Here is a 25399-nt window from a genome sequence, read left to right as displayed (position 1 = left end):
GCAAAAGGGGCTGATGGACTCCATGAGGGAGCTGCAGCTGATAGGTGCCTGGAAGGCATCATGGAGTTAATGGCCAAATACCAAAAAGGCCTTCTGCTCTAGGGGGGGGGGTGGACGCTAGCGATTCCCAGCCTACATAAATTATATCAGGCTTCAAGACTTCCCCAATATATAGTCCATAGGAGAGTGCGCTACTCTGTGGTAGACAAACAAGATGTACATGTAACATAAAAAAAAAATAGGGTAAAATCAATATATATTTGTAACAAAATATAGGCATACCCCAGTTTAAGGACACTCACTTTAAGTACACACGCGAGTAAGGACATATTGCCCAATAGGCAAACGGCAGCACGCACATTCGCCTGTCAGCACGTCCTGAACAGCAATACCGGCTCCCTACCTGTACTGAAGCTGTGCGCAAGCGGGGAGACTATAGAACCTGTTACACAAGTTATTTACATCAGTTATGCACATATGTCGATTGCAGTACAGTACATGCATCGATAAGTGGGAAAAAGTTAGTGCTTCACTTTAAGTACATTTTCGCTTTACATACATGCTCCGGTCCCATTGCGAATGTTAATGAGGGTATGCCTGTAGATACCTCACTCACAACGAGGCTTATATTAGAAGCATGGTATAGAACAACGTTCCGTGATCATCAGTCCCTTTAATCTTTGGGTTGGTGCACAAGCCACTTCGTCCTGGTACTTCCAAACTGCAGTTCCAGTTTACTCGTATCATCTTTACGTATTGCGTATCTTTCTAAATTTAATTTTTTTTTTTTAACAATGTTAATTTGTGGCTCTTAAACCAATTCCAACAGCAGCACAGATATCACTAGTAAACATCTACATAACTAATATTTTACTAATACAACAATCCAGTATAGTTTATATTGTAAAGAATATATAAAAGTGAAAGATTGCAAATAAACTTTGCACTTATTGGCAGAGATTGATTAAAGTGAAAAAAGCTACAAAACATAGACCAGGGAAGAGCAAACTTTTTATGCCGAGCACCCCCTTTTCATCCATGAAATTTCTCGCCCCCCCCCCCTGCCTGATGTAATCAAAATCACATGACGTCAGCGCACGTGAGCTGGTTCAGCCAATGAGGGCGAACCAGCTTTGTGACGCGTCCGCCACGTGTCTACAATCTCCTGCAGCCAAGTTCACAAATCGCTTGGGCTGCAGGAGTGTGCGCACAGGCAGTCTACTAGTATTGGATCACTGTTTATTTTATTTGTTTGCTGGCATCTGTTAATATGTTTTTTTCTGGTACACAAAGGCAGTCCATTTGAGGGGGCATTCATCCACCTCTTTGCTACATTCCTTCCCTCTCCCACCTCTTTTTTTCCCTCCCTTTTTTCCTTCTCCCATTTGCTTTCCCCAGTGTCATTCACTCCTACCTACCAGTTTTATGTATTATTTATTTATTTCCGTTTTAAATGTTGCCCAGGGATCAGGGACCCCATAACCAAACTCAAGGGGGGTACTCATGAATCTCCCCTGCTGATCAATACTCCGAAGTGACCCCTCTGACCCAAAGAATCCTTGGTCCCCCAAAACTCATCCTCCCAAGCACCTCAATTCTGCCATCTCTGCCTGACCTTCATCCCTCCGTTTAGCCATTGTCTCTCCCTCCCCCAGTGTCTCTCACCTTCCCCCCAGTGTCTCTCCCCCTCCCCCTAATATGTCTCCCACCTCTCCATGTCTCTCCCTCCCCTCAATGTCTCCCACCTCTCCATGTCTCTCACCCCCTCCTCTCAGTATGTCTCTCACCTCTCCATATCTCTCTCCCCCTCCCCTCAATGTCTCCCACCTCTCCATGTCTCTCTCACCCTCCCCTCAATGTCTCCCACCTCTCCATGTCTCTCTCCCCCTCCCCTCAATGTCTCCCACCTCTCCATGTCTCTCTCCTCCTCCCCTCAATATGACACACACACACACACTATTAAGACACACTTTCACAATTAAGCCTGCTCCAGTACCCCATGTTTGGCTGAAAACTGGGACAGGAGGAGGAGGGGCTGTCTGTGTGCAGGGAAGGCCCCTCCCCCACAGAAGGCATCACACTGAAACAGCAGCACTGAGCTGTGAGCTGCTTGGCCACCCGTGCACAGCTCTGCCCACCCCCAGGCTTCCCCGCACGCAGCCTGCGCCCCCCCTAAATCTGCCGCGCCCCCCAGTTTGCGCACCACTGACAGACAACGCATGAAATGCTTTTGACTTTAATGGTAGTTAATTAGCGACCATGAATATCACACTTAAATGAATGCAATTCACTGTGTTTATTATCACAAGTAGGATACAGAATGCCCAAATAAAAGAGAATGCTTGAAACATTTAAACACCCTTTATTGCATGACACACAAAGTTTAATTTTGTACACACCAGATTTCAGTTCAGGAAACCACTTTTGATCAGTATAGTTTTACGATAGTGTCAGTAGAGGAGAAATAATTCAAGTACTATATGACAAAGAAAACAAATGTCATTTAAAACAATTTTGTACTTTTGGATACATAACATTTTCCATAGTAAACACACTTTGAAAATAACAGAGAAAACAGAAATTCAGTATAAAGTCAATAAAATAAAATAAAATAAAAAAACACAAAAAGAAGGTGCATTTAGGCGCTAAAATCCCTTGGAAATGGGGATGTAACAAGGAATAAAATAATAATAATAATAGCAGGGCAGCCAGGAAACACAGGTAGAACACCACCAGAATTACAACAATGAACAGATACAAACCAGCGCCCGTATAGAAAATGTCCAATAAGTCCCAAATAGAGTCCAAAAAGGGAGGATTCCAAATGGTCCAATCGAGGAAAGATCTCCAGTCAGGGGGTCTGTGGCATATGGACAAAGACAAAAAAGAAAATCATAGTGTAGCTTGTATCAGTTAAAAACAAACAAACAACAGAGAACAAACCATAAAAAACATAACACTTAAAACTAAAGCTGAAAATAAAATGACTATTTATTAAAACAAAGGAACCTGCTGCAGCGGGTCATCCAGGGGTTAAAACCCAAAACCCTACTTACAGCAGCTTGGCGATCCCACGCTCATTTGTTCCGGTCCTGCTGTAAGTAGGGTTTTGGGTTTTAACCCCTTGATGACCCGCTGCAGCAGGCTCCTTTGTTTTAATAAATAGCCATTTTATTTTCAGCTTTAGTGTTAAGTGTTATGTTTTTTGTGGTTTGTTCTCTGTTGTGTGTTTGTTTTTAACTGATACAAGCTACACTATGATTTTCTTTTTTGTCTTTGTCCATATGCCACAGACACCCTGACTGGAGATCTTTCCTCGATTGGACCATTTGGAATCCCCCCCCCCCTTTTTGGACTCTATTTGGGACTTATTGGACATTTTCTATACGGGCGCTGGTTTGTATCTGTTCCTTAGTATAAACTCAATGTTTTTTTAGTTCAAGTTTACATTTTAAGAATACTAAATTAATGTGTTGTGGGTGATGCTTATGTACTTATTGTTATGTTAAGATCACAAACAATGAAAGCAAATGAGGGATTACACTTCATGTTCCAAGTATGTGAAAAATGGTAAATACTGTTTTTAATTTAACTGTTGCATCTCAATTTTTTTTTTAGAAATTAGATATTGCATAAAAATATATATTTTTTATAACGAAGGAATTTTGAACTTCTGGAAGAAAAATTCAAAATTTCTGACATGCATGTAAATATGTGTACACACACACACACACACGTATATCAAACTAACATGTCTGCCTTGATAGAAAGCATTCGCTTTCCATGCATAGCTGTAAGAGGTATGCACCAGCGGTAAGATAATATGGCAGACCCAACCCTTTTTGCATGTGGCTAATGCCATTTGCTCTGCTGGTGCGTTGTGTATCTTACTGCAACTCGTAGAGGGAGCATTAATAGTTGCTGCATTTGTACCACATACATATTTTGCAGTGACAATTATACATAGGACATTAGCCCAAAAAACATTTCAATTAAATCAAACGTAGAAGATCAGTTTTAAGAAGTCAAAGATCTTCATTTTGAGTACACTTAAATCTACAGTACAATGCAGCATTGTCAAAGCTCTGCATTGCTGACAGTTTACCAAAGAAAGAGTATTTTGTTGGCTCAGTGTTATAATAATTATTCTAATAGTTCTCATCTTCCACAGAAAGCAACAAGGTAATTTGATCCACTGAAGCACTGTAATCTTCATAATTGGAATTTTATGTTGTCCTTAAGATAAAAATATATGGGGGAAAAAAAGGTAGTCGATATGCTGTATGACTGAACATAATGTATCAGAATTTCCAGCGGTGGTGTAAGAATGCTTGGTGGACTCGAGAAAACAATATCTTCAGTTGGCTGAAAAATAAATATAAATTCAGTTATACTTTCAAATATCTCTTTTGAAAAAGTTTACACTTTTAACATCACAACTATTTATGTTACTGTAAATGTAAAATGATTCAACTCATGCATCTTATCAGACGTTATTTTGAAATTAGAGCTGTGATGATTAAATGATAAACCAAGTTTTTCACAATAACTTTTTAAGATTTTTGCCCTCTTTGGATTTATTTTGGTTTGTGTGCATCACCTTCAGATCTGTAGAGTGTAAAATCGGCAATACACAGTATTATACAGATAGACTTGTCAGTATTTGTACAACATTTTCCCTAGCTGCAGAAAAATCTGCCAGATGCACAAAAAAATCAAACACTTTTCTTTTTATTGATATTTAGGAGGTTATTCGTATTTGTGCTGAAATGGGCCCAGTTTATTAATGAATAACTCAAATACCCTATATCACATTCACCCATTGGACCAGTTTGCAGATAAAAATATTTTTTACGCACTTCACTTGCGAAATACCACTTCTTTATTAGAGTAGAACAATATATTTAGGAAAAGCAATACAAAGGAAAAATGTTGGCTTACCAAAAATATATGTCTTCAGTCAGCACAATGGGTTATATACCCCCACCTCTTGAGCTACCCTACATATGGCATCATCCCCTTTATCTGTGTAGTGTTGTTCACAGTAGTACATGGTTAGGTAAACACATTTCTAGACGACTATCTTCCTTTCAAACAAATTTATTATCAAACCCTCATTCAAACAAAGGAGAAGCTATGTGCTGCCCGTTAAACTTAAAGAAAAAATATTTTTGGGAAGCAAAATTTCCTCGTTCCTTTCCATCCAGGATTTATTTCAGCAATAGCGTTATAAGAAGAAAAAAAAAAGAAAAGAAAGAAAAGAAAGAAGGCACATGAAATAAAACAAATGTAATCTATTACAACCTGGAGATTTTTCTGCCAAAAGCTGTTTCTTGGGATGCCCGGACATTCAATTAAAATTTAATTAATGTGTGGATATTTTTCCATGTGGCTGACTTGCAGATCTGCTCTGCTGATGCCTGTGCTTTCTCTGGCAAGGACATCACTACCATTCTTGTAGAGTGAGCTTTTAGACCTATTGGAATTGCATGTTGGATCTTTCATAAGCTATCCATAATGCCTGTATGATACATCCTGCAATAGATCTCTTGCAAGTAGGCTCTGACATTATGAATTCCAGAGTTCTCCCCATGTATTCCATTGGACGGAAATGAGGAATTGTCCTCAGAACCACATTGTCTACATGGATTGACTTATGGGGTTCTATTATTGAAAGGGCCTCATCTAGCAGAAGTCACTGCCATTAACAATCCTAGGTTATTTCAATGACAGATTAAGGTAAGGGTTCAAATGGCGTGTGACAGAACTTTTAATGCTAGATTCAAAATCCATGCTGGTATTGGATCTGACTTTAGGATTCTGAACAGCCCTGAAAAAAATCTTTATCAGGGACCTAAAGTATCTGAAATTAGCTTCAACATGATTGCAGCAATTGGAGCAACCTGAACTTTTAACAGGGTTGATTTTAGTATTTTCTGGAAACTCTCCTGAAAAAAAAAAAAAGCGCCAGAATTAGATTTATGGAAGCTGTTTCAGAACTACTGCCTTTTGTTCTGCACCACATATGGAACTTTCCTCAGGCTCATCTAAATCTTGGAGGTCACCTTTTTATGAGACTGTAACAGGGTCTCCATCACTGGTGAAGACAGCTGCAAATGCCATGTGTAGACAGTTTGCCTTGAGAATTCTGTATTTAAACCCATCCCACGCTGTGAGATTTCTACAGCCAGACTAATGGGCCATTGGATTAACACAGCAGGGGTCCCTGCATTTGAATGAGACTCACTCTGTGTGAATCCTACCAGGTTGCGAGTCCCATTCAAACGCAGGGACCCCCACTGTGTTAATTCGGTGGGCCATTACAGCCTCCTGTGGACCATCTCACGAGTTACTGCGAGATAGTCAAAGATTTTCCTTGGCAAGCAGTCTAAAACCGGCAGTTGCATCTGTAGTCATGGTGGTCTCATTCATCCTTCAGTCTCTTAATGCTGGGTGGTATACTGGACCTTTAGACAAAAAGATCCTATTTTTGGTAGCATCCAGCATGGTTCTGCTGAAAGGTTTAACAGGTCTGTAAACCAAGCCCCTCTGGGCCAGAATGGGATGATTGCCACTGCTGTCACACAGTCCTGCTTGATTTTCTTGAGGACTCTCGGAACAAACTGAAAGACATATGCTGGTCCGAAATCCCATTTCAGAGCCATTGTATGTAGTTGTTCCACACAGTCACTCTGATAGAGAACAAAAAAGTAGCCAAGCTTTGTCATCAAGTCGATCTCTAGTCGCCCCCCCCCCCCATCAGTTATTTGATGAAAAACTTACTGATGGGACGGTTTTCCCTATAGAATTTCCTGGCGGCCGTGAAAATGTGTCAAAAACATTCTCTGTTCTCTGCCCATGACAGTACCCGCATGGCCTGCCTCATGAGTGCTGGGCTCCGTGTACCCCCCCATGGCAAGTTATATACGTGGCTGCTAGCACGTTGTCTTTTTCGATTCTCGTAGGCTTGGCTTTCAACTGGGTTTGGAAGGCTTTCAGCACTTTCAAGACTGGTGTTTATACGGAAATCTTTTCTTAGCCTTGTGCAGCAGAACCTGAATCGTGCGTTTCTCCCAGTGAGTGCTGCATCAAAACTAGCGCCTGGTAAGCACGGTCCATGCTGACGGTTCTAAGGAGTGGCCTGTTAGAAGGTTTCCTTTTCTAGAGAGACAAAGACACAAACGCTTCTCTAGTGACCTCCAATTTCTGTCCTACTATCTTAGAACCTGTCTGGAGTGGAAGCATATGCAGCCTTTCCTATGGAATTACTTCTATGGAGGGTGAAATGAACCCTAGAACTCTCATAACCCGATGTAGAGATATGCTTGAGGCAGTCTGGAGATTTCCAAATAGTTTGATCAGATTTTCCCTTTTGTCTGATGAACAAATTCCAAAGCAAAGTTTATTTGCCAAGTTGTTGTGCTGCTGCTTTTTGTAGTTAGTCATCCAGATGGGCACTACTGAGATACTTTGTTCCCTGACTTCTACTACCATCACCATTACTTTTATGAAGACTGGGAGCAAACAACAGGCCAAAACGGCAGAGCTTTGAATTTAAAGTGCTTAACACAGTTTTCCTCTTGACTGCCAAATCTCAACATATTTTGATGAGCGGATTGGAATATGCAGGTATGTGCTGCAATACAATTCCCTTGATTTAATAATATGGTGATGACAGATTTTAATAACTTTGTTTTGAAATGCTGTGAACATACCAAAAAATGTTACATTCAGGTGTGACCTGAACCCTCTGGTGCTTTTGTAACCATAAACATTTTTTTTGATGTTGTGGTTCAGTACATAGATACTGCTGTCCTTGGTGCCGCTGATTAACAAGCAAAAATCTGCGGTGCCGTGTGCTGTGCCAGCGAGGATCGATTGCAGCACGAGAGTATTGATGCTGCATGGGGTGTCCTTGCTTCTTAATGGGACCCCAGCACTGGCTTAATTCTTCCAAGCCAAACAGTGTAGAGGAGCTGCACAGTGGTGCATGGCACACTATGGTACAGAAGCAGTCTCTGTGAGTGTCTCAGAGCAGCTCAGAAGGTAAGTAGTTTCCATGTCTGCAAACCCCTTGATGACGTGGATGACTGAATATGGGTATCTGTCATGATGGTGAATACTATAAGACCATATTCAGTCATCTACGGTGTGTCATCCAGGGGTTGGACAGACACAGAGACTGCATCTTACCTTCTGAGCTACTTTGGGACACCACACACTCAGACTGCTTCTGTACCATAGAGAAGTGTACCTCTGCACTGTTCCTCCACACACAGAATGACAATGATTCTTGTGGGCTGATATATAAATTATATCGAATACCCTCATCAGCGGATGGACCCAGCGATCTGTTGCCATTGTGTGGCAAAATGTCAGAGTCTTGCTTCTACTTGATGACCTCTTCTCTGAAAGGGGTTTCTGGCCCCTGAAAGAAGAAGTTGATCTTTGGAAGCTTGGGCTACCCCCATTGACCTTCCTCTTGTGGTTCTTCCCCTTCATCCACCCACCACCCCCACCCACCCCCTGATCTGGTCCTGGAGGAAGACTATTGCCCTCTGAAGCTCTTGTATTACCTGTATTCTTTTGGAGAAGGCCTTGAAAAAATTATTTGTGTTTTGGCGACTTCTGTCTTGGGGTAGGGCTTTCTCCTTGTCATGTGCAAAAATGTCCACTAGCTTTTTCAGTTCCGCTACAAATAATGAGCATGGAGTAAAATTGGTTCTTAGGCCAATGCCATACAGGCCTTGTCCTTGCGGAGGTGGGCGAACGCTGTGACGTCACCCACGTGAAGCGGGTGTGTTTTGCATCCATGGTGGACGTGCCGTGGGGGCGTGCCTAGGGGTGTCACGGAGCTGGTTCGTCCTAATTGGGTGAACCACTCACGTGACCTGCCTGTCACGCCAAGATATCAGTTTGAACTGATTTCTTGCACAACACATGCCACCTCCTGCTTGTGTCCGCGCTGTCTAAAGGCATGATCAATGCCTTTAGACAATGTGATTGAGCCCCGCACGGACACCTCAGCTCGGTCTGCAGTACTATGGGCCTGGCCTTAGAGGCAGTGTTGTCCGCTATCCAAACCTTGAGGTATAATGCCCTACGGCCCGCTGTTAGGGTCCTACATTTAGCAGTTAAGCGGGTGGATTCCATAGATGCAAAGGCGAATTAACACAAAGTTTCACAAATTTAATCTCTGAAAATGTCTTCTACCTGGGTTAGCCTTGCTCTTAGTGACCTGGTAACGAAGGCCAATGGGACACGTAGCTTGCATGCTGTCCCTGCTGTCAAACACTTAATGCACATTCAGCTCTTGTATCCATTGGATTCTGGAAACTTGAGCCATCTAGGGGAATGGCTGATCTTCTGGATAGTCTTGCTACAAGTATGTCTACCTATGGAGGGCTATAACAAGCCTTGGAATCCTCTGGATCAAAAGATGATAAATCGTCTCACTGAGGACGGTTGCTTATCTGGATATGCCACTCCACACTAATTACGTTTGATTGCTGTCTGCACTTGGACGACTCTTGACTATCATGCTTCCTTATAGGTTCCGTTACCACTTCTATTTCCTTTACCGTTTTTACCTCTTTCCCCACTTTGCAACAAGATATTGGCAAAGCTTAAATATTCTTCTCTCACTTCACCTTCATCAGATGTGCAATCCGGCAATTGTGTTCCTACTGAGGCTTCCCAGTCCGATTCCTGTGACTATGCTAAGCAACGCCTTTTATGTGCTCTAGGTTTGTAGGCTGCCCCAAGGTTTTCTCTTTCTATTGATGACCCTGGTGTCATCTGTAAACTAGCCGATTTAAAACTTTCAAAGGTCTGCTGCACTGTTGATTGAAACCATCCCAGAAAGCTCTGAATCTGTATGGGATTTTCCTCCATTACCACTTGTAAGCATTGCATAATTATTTCTCGTTTTTTTCAGGTAGAAGCAGTTCACATCCTGAACACGTTAAATGCTTGGTCTTTGCAAATGCTTTCTTGGATCCAGCTGCCATCCTCTACGTACGGCGAAACGCGTAGAGCGTAACCCCTCTTGCGAGATCCAGAGGGAGAGTGTCTGCTGTGGAGTTCCGGTGGCGTCTGCTATACGCGTTGAAGAAACCGGAAGTGACGTATCGGCTCCCTGAAGCAGCGCAGGTCGGAGACCGTGTGAGGAAGCAGCATCGTGCAGAGATCCCGAGAACGCGACTCGGCTGGAATCTACACGTGTACACACTTGCTGTTTATCATTCGGAATCCTGTTAGCCTCCATTTTTACCAATGCTGGATAAATGTCTACATTTTAAGTTTTGGTTTGGTGTCTCTCTTTTGGATTTCCACCTCCTAATTGTTGCTCCTTTTTGAATGGACATTTTATACTATCATAGATGTCCATAGATAGTTATATCTCTGATACTCTGTGATCATTACTATCTAGCTCCTTATTTGTGCTCTTATGAGAGCTCTGCCTGTGTATGTGTAATGTTAATTTACTGCACTATGCGAGTATCACGTTTTTTTCATAGGCACTGACGCTCCCCTGATTCTTCTTCTCTATCCTCTAGCTATACTTCTGATCTTAGAAGCTTTCCCCTGTATCATTCTCCTTCCAGTACTTGCCACCAAGGACAGCAGGTAAAGGATGAATCTGCTACTTCTCTGCACTCTCCGTATTCCCAGTGATGTCTCCTCTTAGGCCTCGGCCAGGCTCCCTGCTGGCGTGCTGAGGCGCGCTGAGGCTCAGGGAAAGCGGGTGCTTTCCCTGGCCTTGCGGTTGCTTACTGCACGCGCCGTCAGGGGGCGGGCACGTCACTGGCCGGGGCCGGGCCAGTGACATCACGGAGCTGGTTCACCCTCATTGGGCGAACCGCTCACGTTACCGGCCTGTCGCGCCGGCAAGCGGGGAAATTTTAAATTCCCCCAAGACCTACGCTTCCGCGCGCTTGTGGAAGCGTAGACGAGCCCCTACTAAAGCCGATCTAATTGCGGCTGTAGGGGCTCAGTGCTGAGCGGGAGCGCGCTTCCGCCAGCAAGCAACATGGCCGAGGCCTTACAGTTTCACACTTTGAGCCCTGTTTTTAAAAGCCCTGCCGAACATGTGGAATGCAGCGCCCGTAAGTGATATCACCCGCTATGGCGCTTTTGGCTGACATCACTGAGCCCTCGCGTAGCCTCCTAAATCCAAGGAAAATGGGCCCCCCCTGACACAAACACCCCAGTTTACAGCTCCAAGGATGCCCTGGTACCCGAGATACATAGTTAAGTTACTGGGTTTAAATCTCCCTCATGGGAAACAAAATGGCTGCCAAATCAAATGACAATTGAAAGCTCCAACACTAGTTGTGGATTTCTATTGGATGGCCGTTTAAGTCCCCTTTAAAATCCAGAAAGTAATACTGGTAACTTAAAGAGTTAGTATCTCAGGAATCGGGGGGTCCTCTGGAACTGAAAATAGTGTGGTTCATCTCTAGAGGATTCTTGTTTCCAATCCAATTGTGCATGCAATGTATTGTATATAATGTATACCCTGTTCATTTATGTAACTGTACTTGTAACCATGTATTATTTGTCATATTAACTATGCCCAGGTCATACTTGAAAACGAGAGGTAACTCAATGTATTACTTCCTGGTGAAACATCTTATAAATAAATAAATCCTGTGAAGAAAACAGGTTCTAGTTAAGGTGGATTGCTCCTTTTAAAACCCTATATTGTTATTCTATTTAGGCTAGTCAACCATAATTATATGCAATGCACTCCAGCGCTTTTTTTTTTTACACTTAAACTGATCCTCACAATTTCTTTCCAAATTAATCAAAATATCAATTCTAGTTCAAAATAAGTTAAGTTTGTCGTTTGGGATAACTTATTGGACTGAAAAAAAAATATGTGTTGCATTATATGATCTTTGAGAAGATTATCTTTGGCAGAAGGTCTATTCCACAAATGACAGTGCATGCTAGCAGACATCATATACAGTACATTGTTGGCACTTCAAGCTTTTACAGAAAAGCAAAACATAACTAGATATTTAATGATTTGAAGAAAAAAAAAAGTTCTGTTTAAAAGGTTGAACTTGTTTTTAAGAGTACTGTACTGCGTTTTGTAATGGGCCTTCTGGCTGCTTTGAAAAATGCGGAAACCCACGCCCACAAATACAGCAAGTCTTGCTACATCTGCATATTATGCCACACATGAAGTACAGTCTTATAAAGCTCTTCAAGCTGTTATATACATATCTTTATGTTACATATATTATCTAACAAACTTTCTTGTATTATGCGAGTGAAATATTGTTAAAAGCACTAAAGGAGATGAACAACAAAAGAAAAATAATTCACAACATTTACATACACCTTGAAATAAAATAAGTTAAATCTATATACATTTGTTCCGATTAGGCAATACTTACAATTTGAATATTCTTTAAAGGGAGGGTCGGGAACGATGATTATTTTTGCAACTTCTACTTGTGCACAGTTTATAGGCAATGAATGCGCTTCATGTTCCTGCAGGTCTGATTTCTGTAAGAATGTCTTAAAATCAGTATTTTGCACAGCTGAATCCAAATTCACTCCAAGTTGAGACTCCCATTCTTCCTTTTGCGGTTTGCCATTTCTGACATGTTTTAAGATGGTTTCATCTTGTGTGTGAGGTTTCAAACTTCCATTTGACATGTCAGTAGCATCTGTGTTTACTGCAACTGTTTTACTTGATGCTTTTTCTGTGTAAATGGCATATCCCATGGAAACTAGCCTTTCAGATACGTTATCTTCAACGTATACATTTACTTCCAATTTGTTACTAGAATTATATTTAATAGACTGAAACATAAAGTTATGTTTAACATAATGGACAAAAAAGTCAATTGCTTCTTTTGACCAATGTGTTCCATCACTAGGAATCACACCACTTAATGCACACGGGTAAGTTAATGTTGGCAACAAGGCAAGATCTTTTGGAATACTTTTTAGTTTGCTCATATCCGAGTGAGGAATACACTTGAACAAGCCATAATCAAGAAGAGTAAGCAAAATGGAGTCACTTGTAACTTTTACAATTTCTGATCTGCACCACTCTTCCTCCAAGAAGGACTTAACTAAACACACACACCCAGGCCGTAGTAATTCCAATGGTAAAGGCAGGATATCAACTGAAAGCTCATTCATATAAAGTAACAAGCTGTTCATTGCATCAACAGAGTCATCTAACTGGAGATAGAAATCTGAAGGATCATATGCTGCAGTAAGAAAGCCAGAGTACATTTTTAAATTGTGGAGTGGCGCCCAAGGAATGGAACATTTTGGAAAGTCCTCAGTATCTGCTTGAAACTTGTAACAAGAATCAATTTTAGTGCAAGACGGTTCATTGTTATTTTGATTGGCCATTGTATCAAAATATTCCTTAAGCAGCAAGTCATTACTTAGGACCTCCACTTTCCAACTGTTACATGAAGTCGAGAAGTGAAGAAACCGGATTTGCACTTCCTTCCGAATGAGTGATTTCATCACTTTGTTAAACAATGTTTCTTCAAAATGTTCAGTCCCAACCCATGTACAAGCAATTGCTTGCTTTGGAATAGATAGTATGTCACCTGCTAACCTTTTCGTATTATGCATGCTTATTATTTCATGTGCACCATGGTCCATAAAGAACACCAACATCTTTCTTTCATTTGGAAAGATCTTTTCAACAGCTGCACGAAACCATGTTTGCATTTTTAATGATTTTGCTAAACAGGTCATTCCCTTGGTAATGTTTTTCAATGCAAGCCTGTTATCGACCTGCTTTACAGCAGTTTCAATAAGCGAAATTAATTTCTCAGATGCAACAGAATATCCACCTACAGTAACAAAGAATTTTCTGCAACTTGAGACATAAGTAATTTTTGCACTTTCTAACCGCCTGGGTTCAGACGTCCAACGTCTTTGTATTTCATGGGTGTATCCATTTGTATCATTAGGAAAATTTTGTACATCCTTTCCTTTTTCATGATCAATTGCATTGCTTGACTTGAGTAAACTATTTTGATTTTGCGCTGGCTTTGAATTTAAAGGATATTCTAAGGCGATTTTTTCCCCTGGAAAACTTGTTTTTTGTAATCCAGTGGTCCCAAAGCATTGAAGGAGTTCATCTGTCACCGACCGTCCTGCACATGTTATCCGGATCTCCCATTGCTTGCTATGCATGCACAAAAACTCACAATTAAGTAATTTTTCGTTAACTTTCTCAGAAAAGGATGACATCACATCTTTGCTCCATCCACCCTCAGTCTGTAAATTGCTGACACCATTGAGAAAAACCCAGATGCATAATATAGGTATAGTTGACAATGTATCTGGAAGTATGAACATAGTCGAAGAATTCACAATAGCTAAATTGCCATAATCAATAAACTCCACTTCAAAAAAGTTGTCTATCTTTACTTGTTTAACTGCTGCTCTATAAAAAGCCCCATCATGTGCATATTCAGCAATAACTAGATCACCGACTTTTAAATCTTTGTCAACAAAGGCTTGAAATGAAATTGGTTCTTTGTTTAACTCTTCTGCAAGCTGGGTTATCTTTTCCTCATTTTCTGCAAGCTGGATATAAAAACTGGAGGGACTGTCTATATGAGAAACATACCCAAGGTGGCTTGAAGATGGCTCAATAAGAGCTCCTGGAAGATCACTGCATTTTATTTGGGTTCTGCCCGACATCCCTGATTGCATAGCGAAATGTGAAACAGCAGCACAATTCTCATTACTTTGCACTGCGTTTTGTGCAAGATCATGTATATGGTTTTGCGAAGAAGTTTTACATGAAGGATCTTTAATTTTTACATCTGGTTTCCCAATGTTGAATGATATAATTTTCTCAGGGAGAAGTGGTAGCTTTGCTTTATGATCTCGTGAAGGGATCACATTGCTTTGGTTTTTCGCCTGCCACAGTTTTGGGGTGCGTAATTTAATTCCAACTTTGTCCTTGGGATCTATTATTTTTATTTTGCATTTTCTTTGTTGTGAGTTTTTGTCAACATCTTTTGTTTTCAGCAGCATTTCACCTTGGTTTGAATGGGAACGCATCCCTAGTAGTTCTTTGATTTTATTATTTATTAGAATGTCTCCATCATATAGTTCCAAGCCAAACTGTCCATCAAAGTCCCTTGTTACTATAACAGCCTTTAGTACTTTACCAATACAAGTTTCCTCAAACCATTTTTGAACTTCGGTCGGGAAAACACCTTCTTTTAAATCAGAAAGATAGCATTGAATAGCTTGCATTGGTGTACACAGAACATCTGTTGCTTCATCTGGAATTGGCAACAATTCATCTTCCTCCACCAGTTGACTGTTTCCAAAGTCTACGAAAAAGGTCACAAAATAAGCTGATGACTCTACAGGACTTGCTAATGCTCTGTAAAAGTTGCCATCTTCAAAATACTTCACTACACATGTGCTTTTTTTCTTTGTGGAACTGTCTAGTTTTATTTTCTTGCCAATTTCAGAAACTTTCTCCATTAATGCTTCGACAGCTTCACTATTTTTAGCAAGTTGACAATAAAATTTCCCTGGGTTGTAAATATAGGTAACACACACCCGTTCTTCATTTCCAACTTCTAGGTCAAAATTAGAGTAACAAAATGTATACAGGCAAATTGATGGAACGGAGCAGTGTGAGAAAAGGGCATGTCCCTTGTTAATGAGAAGCTCGCATGCATTAATAAATGGCGTTTCCAAATTAACTGCATTATAAAGGTCTTTATAACCAACACTGAACACTGAATTGATTGTGCATTTTACAGTCCCGAAATTAAACTGTTCAAGCTGCAACGAAATGCCTGACCTTCCAAATCAAGGAGCTCTGGTATAATTTCTCGAAGATCTGTAGACAAGACTCTCTCACAATTACCATAATCAACAAAAATCACATCAACTTCTTTTCTCGATACTCTGTTTACAATGGCAGCTCGATAAAACTTACCATCACATGGATTCTTGGCAATACAAGCACTTTGCCCAGATTGATAAATGTTGTTGCAAGTAGAGTAGTCATTTTGAATTTTTTCCATTAAGCCTTTTAACTCTGAAGATTTAATATTCAGCTGGCACCAAAAATCTCCCGGCGATTTCACGTGAGAACAGATTACATCCATAACAGTACCGGGCCTAAACATATATTGTTTGTATGGACTATGAGGCATCTTTGAGATTGTAGAATGGCCAACTTTTGTAGGTAGCACAGTTTTCACCTTTGGATTAACATGCTGCTTTGATACTAAAATACAATTTGCTGCAACAGTGGATTTTTTTGATCCATGTTCTACAAGAGAGATGCTTGTGTTTTGATTAGCAACTTTATTTGTCGTACGTTTTTTTAAGTTTTGCACTTGGGTGTTTCCCTCCACATTTGGAAGGCAGGCATTATGCTTTATCTTCCAGTGTTCTGCATAGCCAGCTTGCACCATAAGCGTGACAATATTTGAATGTTCTGATGGTTCGAAATGCCGCACATCAACCACATATTTGTATTTCTGTTTTGAAACAACATGGAAAAGAAGAGCTTTTTCATTGACAATTTGTTTAAAAAAATCTGTTGCACTATTCCCCCACACATCATCCAGAGGACATACATGAGCTAGTGTGCAGCACATGGCCAATGCAGGCAACACACAGAACTCTGGCAGTAAAGTTTTAACGTCATAGAATGGAACAGTCTCTGTATTTCCAAAATCAACAAAATACACATCAATTTGGGAATCAAGCACTTCAGTAACAATCGCTCTGTAGTAGTGTCTATCTTTAGCATAAAGAGCACAGCAAAGTTTCCCCAGCTCTGGATTTTCAAGAACTCTTTCGTTAGGCCCGCATAGATTATACAGATTTGAGATATTTTCCATCATGGCTAAAAACTCGTTTTGATGCTCATCAGTTCTAATCCAGAAGTTGGATGGGTTCAATACATACTCTACGTAAGCGACATTGACAGAGTCTACCTCCATTTCTACGGTTTTGTAAGAAATGTTTTCAACCAATCCTTTCTTCTCGGTCAGCATAGCAGTTTCAAATAATGTACTGTTTTTAGAATTTGTTTCAGATTCCAATGACTTACTGAAGTTTGTATAAGCATTTGGTGAGAAGATTGGGACATGTTCATTTGTCAAATGACATTTTGCGTTAAGTTCATAGGCTTGATTGTACAATGTTACATAAAAGAGACGTTCCTCACAACAGAACTGGTCAACTTGAGCAATAACTAGCTGTCCTAAAAGGCCCTGCTTAAATACACTCAATTGCATATTCCTGATACTTTCTGTATGGTCATTAATACTTGACAGGGAACATGGGATTGCCATCATAGGGAGAGACAGAAACTCAGGTTGCAGCTTCTTCACATAAGATGAAGATACAGTTTCACTGCTTCCAAAATCTATGAACCAGACTTTCACTTCTTCACCAGTGAGAATTTTTTGTATTACTCCTCTGCGCCAAAGTCCATCTTTTCGTTTGGCTGCACAAAGCACTCCAAAATTGTCCAAAACAGCATTATGACCTTTGCCAATAGCTTCATAATGTGAAAACATGGTAGTTGTCAAACTCTGTAGTTCTTCTTCCCATGACAAAATGTGAAAGTAAAATCTACTTGGGCTCACAGCAGCTGATATTTTAACTTTTTCTGTTGTGCCAACTGATAAGCTAGGTCTAAGATGATCAAGTATCTTTTGAAAACTGGGGAGATCACCATCTAAACTGAAAGAGTGATCTGAATGCAAAGTTTTCTGTAGTAGCAAGTCAGGCATTTGCTTACACAGTGCGCTTGACGGAAACCTGTGTGAAATCTCTATAAGGAGACAGAATGAATCAGTATCAACATACTTTGCCAAATTCAACTCAACAACATGACTAATAATTTTTGGTACTTCCAAAAGGACAACTTGATGTGGTAAGAATGTTTGCACTTGTCCTTTAATTTGTAGTCCTACTAAGGACGAGAAATAATTTACTTCCTTGGGAGTCCACTTCTCCTTAATTGGAAGTATATTTGAGAAAATTCCTTTAACTATTTTTGGAGGAAGCATGAACAATTCACCACAAGCTGAGGCAATTTGTATGGAACCAACGTTCACTGTATTTCCTTGATCTATCAAGCAAACAACAAATATTTCATTAGTTTTATCCAAAATTCTTCCTCTGTGCCATGCGCCAAATGGTTTGTCTTGTACCAAACAAAACTCCCCAATGCCAATGTTGTCGTTTACTTTGGGGACACGTTGGATTTCATTTTGCAATATATGGTAATCAAATTCGCATTCAGCGTTGTATTTGCCCAGAAATTTGACTAAAAAGTCAGCTGGATGGCAATCGATAGAAGAGATCTTTAAATCCATGCGCAATGGGATTGAGTGTACATCCATTTTATCTAAAGGGAGAAAAAAAAAAAAGAAGAACCAAGTTTACTTCAATGACAGAAGATTTAAAATGAGAGTTCAGAACAATGTTACTTTTTAGCAGCAAATGTTAAAATCTATTCCCCATTATTTTACAGTATGCATGATGCATGGTCAAGAGCATCCGTAATAAAGAGAAGTAGTGTTATATACTGTAGTAACAATCCACCTTGACTTGAGAATAAAAAGAAAGAATAAAGAGGTATGATGTGACTAGTCAATTTTATCATGATACAATAAAGCTGCCGCACACATTTCTGGTATCCTTAAAAAGTAACTGGTTGGAATGGATGCACTCACATGATCGGTGATTTAAATGCCTCAGGTGTTTCGAAGATCGCCATCGATGGGGAGGCAATATCAAAGTATAAAAGCTTCCAAATAGAAAGTATCGTCACTCCAGAGGTCTTTGCAACAACTCAATATGTATTTATTGTTGGTGGTTCAACTTGTCGGTCTGCAACTCAGACCGTTGTCAATATATATATATATATATAGTTAACAGTGCCACTTATATACACATCATGTACTTTCAAACATTACCCAGGTGGGATCCATGTGCCTAATTGACATTAAGAGTAACAAACAGCAAGCAACTGCGTTATCAGTGACAATCTAAACCTGGAGTATGAGCCAGACAAGCATGTTATAAAGATTGCTGTCAATTAAACTAAATAGTAGTCATAGTATAATCAGAAATAGATTGTAGAAAATGTGAAAAAGATGATCCAAAAAGTTTAAAAACAGGTAGGACTCGGACTAGAGGTGCCAACAATACCAATATAAAACAACCCCTAGATATACAAAGACTTCAAGCATGTCAATAACTTTCTGTACTAGGGAACTGAATGAAGCTAAAGACATTGATAGTCACAGGTACAACAAATCATGAAACTAATGTAACTTGCTCTGTAACAGAAGAACAAACTTGAAATGTAGACACTAGTCATAGATGGATGCATGGCATTTTATACCAAAGATTGCAGTACAGCACTGAACTCCCGTCATCTAAAAAGAATGACCTGTGGATGGAGAAAAACCCCAACAACCATTTACCTCGGATTCTATTACATGCCCCATGAGAAATAATTAATCAGTCTGATTCAATTTATGCCACATATGAATTTTAGAAGTAGAGGTCACATTTGAATAATCTTTGTACCTTCAGTCATAATACCTCCTATACTTGGGGTGCTCAGACAGTATATAATAGATAAAAAAACTTTAGGGATGTGCTCTATTAATTACAGACAGTACTGTTGATACATAACAGTGATTCCCAACCTTTTTTGTTTGGAGGAACCCTTTATGTATTTTGTAAAATTTTGGGGAACCCCTATCTGGATGACATATGTTCGACAGGGGTAAATCACAAAATAGATGTGTAAAGCAGGGGGGTAATACATAAAAATTAACTCATACTTTTGAATAAAAAATGTGTATATATTTTGTAATGATTTTGGTTTAAACATCACCCCACACTGCATCTCACATCCCCCCCCCGAATCTCACATCATCCCCCACTGATGAATCGATCTCTCTCTCCCCCTCTCCTCTATCCTCTACCTTTCTCCCTCCTCTCTCCCTCCCTCCATCCTCTTCCCCCTCCTCCCTACACTCTCCACCTCTTCCCTCCCTCCACTCTCCTCCTCCTCCCTCCACTCTCCTCCTTCCACTCTCCACCTCTTCCCTCCCTCCCTCCCCTCTCCTCCTCCTCCTCCCTCCACTCTCCTCCTCCCTCCCTCCACTCTCCTCCTCCCTCCATTCTCCTCCTCCTCCCTCCACCCCCACTCTCCTCCCTCCACTCTCCTCCTCCTCCCTCCACCCCCACTCTCCTCCCTCCACTCTCCTCCTCCTCCTCCTCCCTCCACTCTCCTCCTCCTCCCCCCTCCACTCTCCTCCTCCTCCCCCCTCCACTCTCCTCCTCCTCCCCCCTCCACTCTCCACTCTCCTCCTCCTCCCCCCTCCACTCTCCTCCTCCTCCTCCCCCCTCCACTCTCCACTCTCCTCCTCCTCCCCCCTCCACTCTCCTCCTCCTCCCCCCTCCACTCTCCTCCCCCCTCCACTCTCCTCCTCCTCCCTCCACTCCTCTCTCCTCCCTCCTCCCTCCCCTCCTCTCTCCTCCCTCCTCCCTCCCCTCCTCTCTCCTCCCTCCCCTCCTCTTTCCTCCTCCCTCCACTCTCCTCCCTCCCCTCCTCCTCCCTCTCCTCCTCCCTCCACTCTCCAACCTCCTCCCTCCACTCTCCAACCTCCTCCCTCCACTCTCCAACCTCCTCCCTCCACTCTCCAACCTCCTCCCTCCAACCTCTTCCTCCCTCCACCCCAAACCTCCTCCCTCCACTCTCTTCCTCCCTCCAACCCCGACTCTCCTCCCTCCATTCTCCACCTCCTCCCTCCACCCCCCTCCTCCTCCTCCCTCCACTCTCCTCCCTCCACTCTCCTCCTCCTCCCCCCTCCACTCTCCTCCTCCTCCCCCCTCCACTCTCCTCCTCCTCCCCCCTCCACTCTCCTCCCCCCTCCACTCTCCTCCCCCCTCCACTCTCCTCCCCCCTCCACTCTCCTCCCCCCTCCACTCTCCTCCCCCCTCCACTCTCCTCCTCCCCCCACTCTCCTCCTCCCCCCACTTTCCTCCTCCCCCCACTCTCCTCCTCCCCCCACTCTCCTCCTCCCCCCACTCTCCTCCTCCCCCCACTCTCCTCCTCCTCCCCCCTCCACTCTCCTCCCCCTCCACCTCCCTCCACTCTCCTCCCCCTCCCTCCACTCTCCTCCTCCCTCCCTCCACTCTCCTCCTCCCTCCACTCTCCTCCTCCCCCCTCCACTCTCCTCCTCCCTCCACCTCCCTCCACTCTCCTCCCTCCACTCTCCTCCCTCCCCTCCACTCTCCTCCCTCCCCTTCTCTCCTCCCTCCCCTTCTCTCCTCCCTACACTCTCCTCTCCTCCCTCCACTCTCCTCCCTCCACCCCCACCTCCTCCCTCCACTCTTCCTCCCTCCAACCCCCACCTCCACTCTCCACCTCCTCCCTCCACCCCCACTCTCCACCTCCTCCCTCCACTCTCCTCCTCCTCCCCCCTCCACTCTCCTCCTCCTCCCCCCTCCACTCTCCTCCCCCCTCCACTCTCCTCCTCCTCCCCCCTCCACTCTCCTCCTCCCTCCACTCTCCTCCTCCCTCCACTCTCCTCCTCCCTCCACTCTCCTCCTCCCTCCACTCTCCTCCTCCCCCCACTCTCCACTCTCCTCCTCCCCCCACTCTCCACTCTCCTCCTCCCCCCACTCTCCACTCTCCTCCTCCTCCCCCCACTCTCCACTCTCCTCCTCCTCCCCCCTCCACTCTCCTCCTCCTCCCCCCTCCACTCTCCTCCTCCCTCCACTCTCCTCCTCCCTCCACTCTCCTCCTCCCTCCACTCTCCTCCTCCCCCCTCCCTCCACTCTCCTCCCTCCCCTCCACTCTCCTCCCTCCCCTCCACTCTCCTCCCTCCCCTCCACTCTCCTCCCTCCCTTCTCTCCTCCCTCCCCTTCTCTCCTCCCTACACTCTCCTCTCCTCCCTCCACTCTCCTCCCTCCACCCCCAACCTCCTCCCTCCACTCTTCCTCCCTCCAACCCCCACCTCCACTCTCCACCTCCTCCCTCCACCCCCACTCTCCACCTCCTCCCTCCACTCTCCTCCTCCTCCCTCCACTCTCCTCCTCCTCCCTCCACTCTCCTCCTCCTCCCTCCACTCTCCTCCTCCTCCCTCCACTCTCCTCCTCCTCCCTCCACCTCTCCCTCCCTCATTCTCTCTCCTCTCCTCCTCCCTCATTCTCTCTCCTCTCCCCCTCCCTCATTCTCTCTCCTCTCCCCCTCCCTCATTCTCTCTCCTCTCCCCCTCCCTCATTCTCTCTCCTCTCCCCCTCCCTCATTCTCTCTCCCCCTCCCTCATTCTCTCTCCCCCTCCCTCATTCTCTCTCCCCCTCCCTCATTCTCTCTCCCCCTCCCTCATTCTCTCTCCCCCTCCCTCATTCTCTCTCCCCCTCCCTCATTCTCTCTCCCCCTCCCTCATTCTCTCTCCCCCTCCCTCATTCTCTCTCCCCCTCCCTCATTCTCTCTCCCCCTCCCTCATTCTCTCTCCCCCTCCCTCATTCTCTCTCCCCCTCCCTCATTCTCTCTCCCCCTCCCTCATTCTCTCTCCTCCTCCCTCATTCTCTCTCCTCCTCCCTCATTCTCTCTCCTCTCCCCTCCTTCCTCTGTCCTCTCCCCTTCCCCTCTCCTCCTCTCTCCCCATACTCTCCTCCTCCTTTCTCCCTCTCTACACACACACACACACACACACACACACACTGTCTGACACACACACACACTGACACACACACACACTGACACACACACACTGTCTGACACACACACACTGTCTGACATACACACACTGTCTGACACACAAGCAACGTTGAGCAGAAGCAGCATCCCCCCCTCCCTCCCGTAGCTCACATGAAAAGTTACAGAAGAAGCCGACACCACAAATCACCCTCCGCTCTCAGCTCACAGGGAGGAGGCAGCGAGGACTGCACGCGCGCTCCTAGGAGGGAGGAGGACAGCGGAGGGGGGAAAGCCGGGGCAGCAGCGAGTGCGGGCGGCCAGGCAGAACCCCTGGGAGTGCTCCACGGAGCCCCAGGGTTCCGCGGAACCCGGGTTGGGAATCACTGATACATAAGAATATTCCTAAAGAAAGGGTGAAGTGCCTTAAAGTCTCAACAGTAAAGCCTCAGACATCACTATAACTCAAGTACCGTGTGGGCTGTAGTGTATACAATATAGATAACATGTAACTGGATATCACCACACCTCATTTACGAGTAGGTCAAGAGGCAGACAAAGAACCATAATGGATCCAACATCTGACAGTATAAATTGGTTTTAAGAGTAAAGTTAAAGCAATTCAACGTCAGGTCTTTGTTAAGACCTTGTGGTGACACTGTGTTTAAGTCAAATATCCATTTTCTCTCACGTTGAAATAAAAATGTTTTTACATCTCTATTGATATGTGATCAATGATCATGTAGTGTAGGGATGCAAGTTGGTGTCCTTTGGTCAGGAAGTGAGCCACCACTGGTTTGTCTGTCTCGCCTCTGTTGATGGCTAGTCGGATACTAGAACGATGCTCATCCACCTATTCACGAAAAGCCCTGTCCGTTTTTCCGACATAGGTTAGTCCACATTGGCAAAAAAATAAGTATAATACTGATGAGGAGTGACAAGTCATATGATGTCTAATTTCTATCAATTTACCCGAGTGTGGATGTTAACATTTTATTCCTTTGCCAAGGCCATTTCTATATGTCATGCAGCCTCTACAGGACATAACCTTTTTTTAAAGGACTCAATCTACGTTGTGATGACTAACATTCATATTTCTCAGTTGGTCACCTCTCCCTAGAAGATCTCTTTTTATTATGCCGGTAGGCAAAAATGGGTTTCTGCCCAAGTTGTTTGTCCATTTATAGAACATGCCAGTACTTCAGAAAAGATTTTTTAAGATCCTTTGATATGTTTGAAACTTTAGTTATCACAGGAAGTCTTGGGCTAGTCAGCTGGTTTTGTCTTTTAAGTTGAATTTTCATAGCCAGTTTTAAAGGCACTTATTATTGTTATTGTCAACATTTTAATGTCTATAGCCCCTGGAAAGAAATTTATTTGCCATGATTTTCATCAGGTTGTCGGACAGAGAAAAGTAAACTTAAAAAAAATTTTTTTTTTAGATGCATTGCATGAAAACTCGAGGCCAGCAGAAGTGTGTTACCGTCAGTGGGTTTTGCATAAAGACTTATGTCCAAGTAGCTATCAACGTTACTAACTAGAACATACAGATAGTCAATACATGAACTATTGTAATTAATAGTGAATGTTGTGGGGCCCGACAATGCATTTAATGAATTCCATAAGTTCCTCCTTCGTGCCTGACCAAAGAAAAAACAAATTATCAATGAATCTATGGTAGTGTGAAATATGATGTCTGAAACGGTGTTGATTAATAATGTTTGATGTCTCATAGTGGCCCATAAACAAATGTGCAAATACAGGGGCTATGTTTAAGCCCATAGCAGTAGCAGTAAGTTGCAAGTAGAAGATTATTTTAAAATGTAAAATAATTACAGGTTAGCACCAGGTTCAGTAATTCCAACATGAATTGCACAGGCAGGCCATTATATTCAGTGGAACGTTGGAGAGTATCTGCTACAACCTTAACACCTTCTGTGTGAGGAATAACAGTATAAAGGGTGTTTGCGTCCATAGTGACCAGTAGAGTACTAGAAGTGATATTAGAAATGTGGTAATGAGTTATAAAAGGTAGTAGCGTCTTTAAAATAGCTAGTAAGTTTGGACACCAGGGGTTGTAACCAAAAATCCCAAAATTGTAAATGTGGTTGGCAGAGTGAGCCACGTGCAGAAATGATGAGACATACAGGAGAGTTGCTGAGTGATTTGTGAATTTTGGGGAGTGTGTAGATCAGCATTCTCTGAAAAAAACGTGTACAAGCTCTAAAGAGTGACGGTCTTTAGTGTTGCTAGCAGCAGCAGTAATAAATCATTTGAAATCACAGGAGTGTACACCGGATAATGTGGGTTAAAGGGGTGCACGCAGTGCAGGGTGACAGGGAAGGCAAGGGGGGCAATGGAACACATACGGGGGACAAAAAGTGAGAAGGTAAACTCACTCAGTCTCCCTCGGTACACCCCGGCAGCGCCCGGTGTTTGGAGTACAAGTTACTCACGATCGTACACCGCCTGGCTCCCTGGAAGTCCAATATAACCCGACGTGTGGAGACGTCTCCCTGTAGCATCCGGTGGTGGTGTGTAGATCCTCTCACAGTAGCAAGGTGCACGAACAAAGATCCATATCCATCCGCTCCCAGAAAAAAGTAGGACTCACCAGCAGGAGAATTAAAACCTAATTTATTGAACTACATAAAAAACAAAATAGACATATAGTACAAAGTACTC

The 25399-nt window shown here is 43.1% G+C and overlaps 1 protein-coding gene across 1 annotated transcript in view; it reads right to left on the bottom strand.

Moving 5' to 3' along the window:
* Positions 1-3392: 3392 nt before the first annotated feature.
* The window catches only part of TDRD15 (tudor domain containing 15), a 43966-nt gene continuing 21959 nt past the window's right edge, over positions 3393-25399 (bottom strand). Inside the window, 3 exon segments of the mRNA XM_075598449.1 lie at positions 3393-4365; positions 12408-15797; positions 15800-18397. Of these exon segments, the coding sequence (XP_075454564.1) occupies positions 4358-4365; positions 12408-15797; positions 15800-18392 (5991 nt within the window). The 5' untranslated portion in view covers positions 18393-18397 and the 3' untranslated portion in view covers positions 3393-4357.

Source organism: Ascaphus truei, chromosome 4, assembly GCF_040206685.1.
Source record: "Ascaphus truei isolate aAscTru1 chromosome 4, aAscTru1.hap1, whole genome shotgun sequence".
NCBI classification, from domain to species: Eukaryota; Metazoa; Chordata; class Amphibia; order Anura; family Ascaphidae; genus Ascaphus; species Ascaphus truei.
The sequence above is the reverse complement of the archived record's forward strand: the minus strand, read 5'-3'. Positions and strand labels throughout refer to the sequence as shown.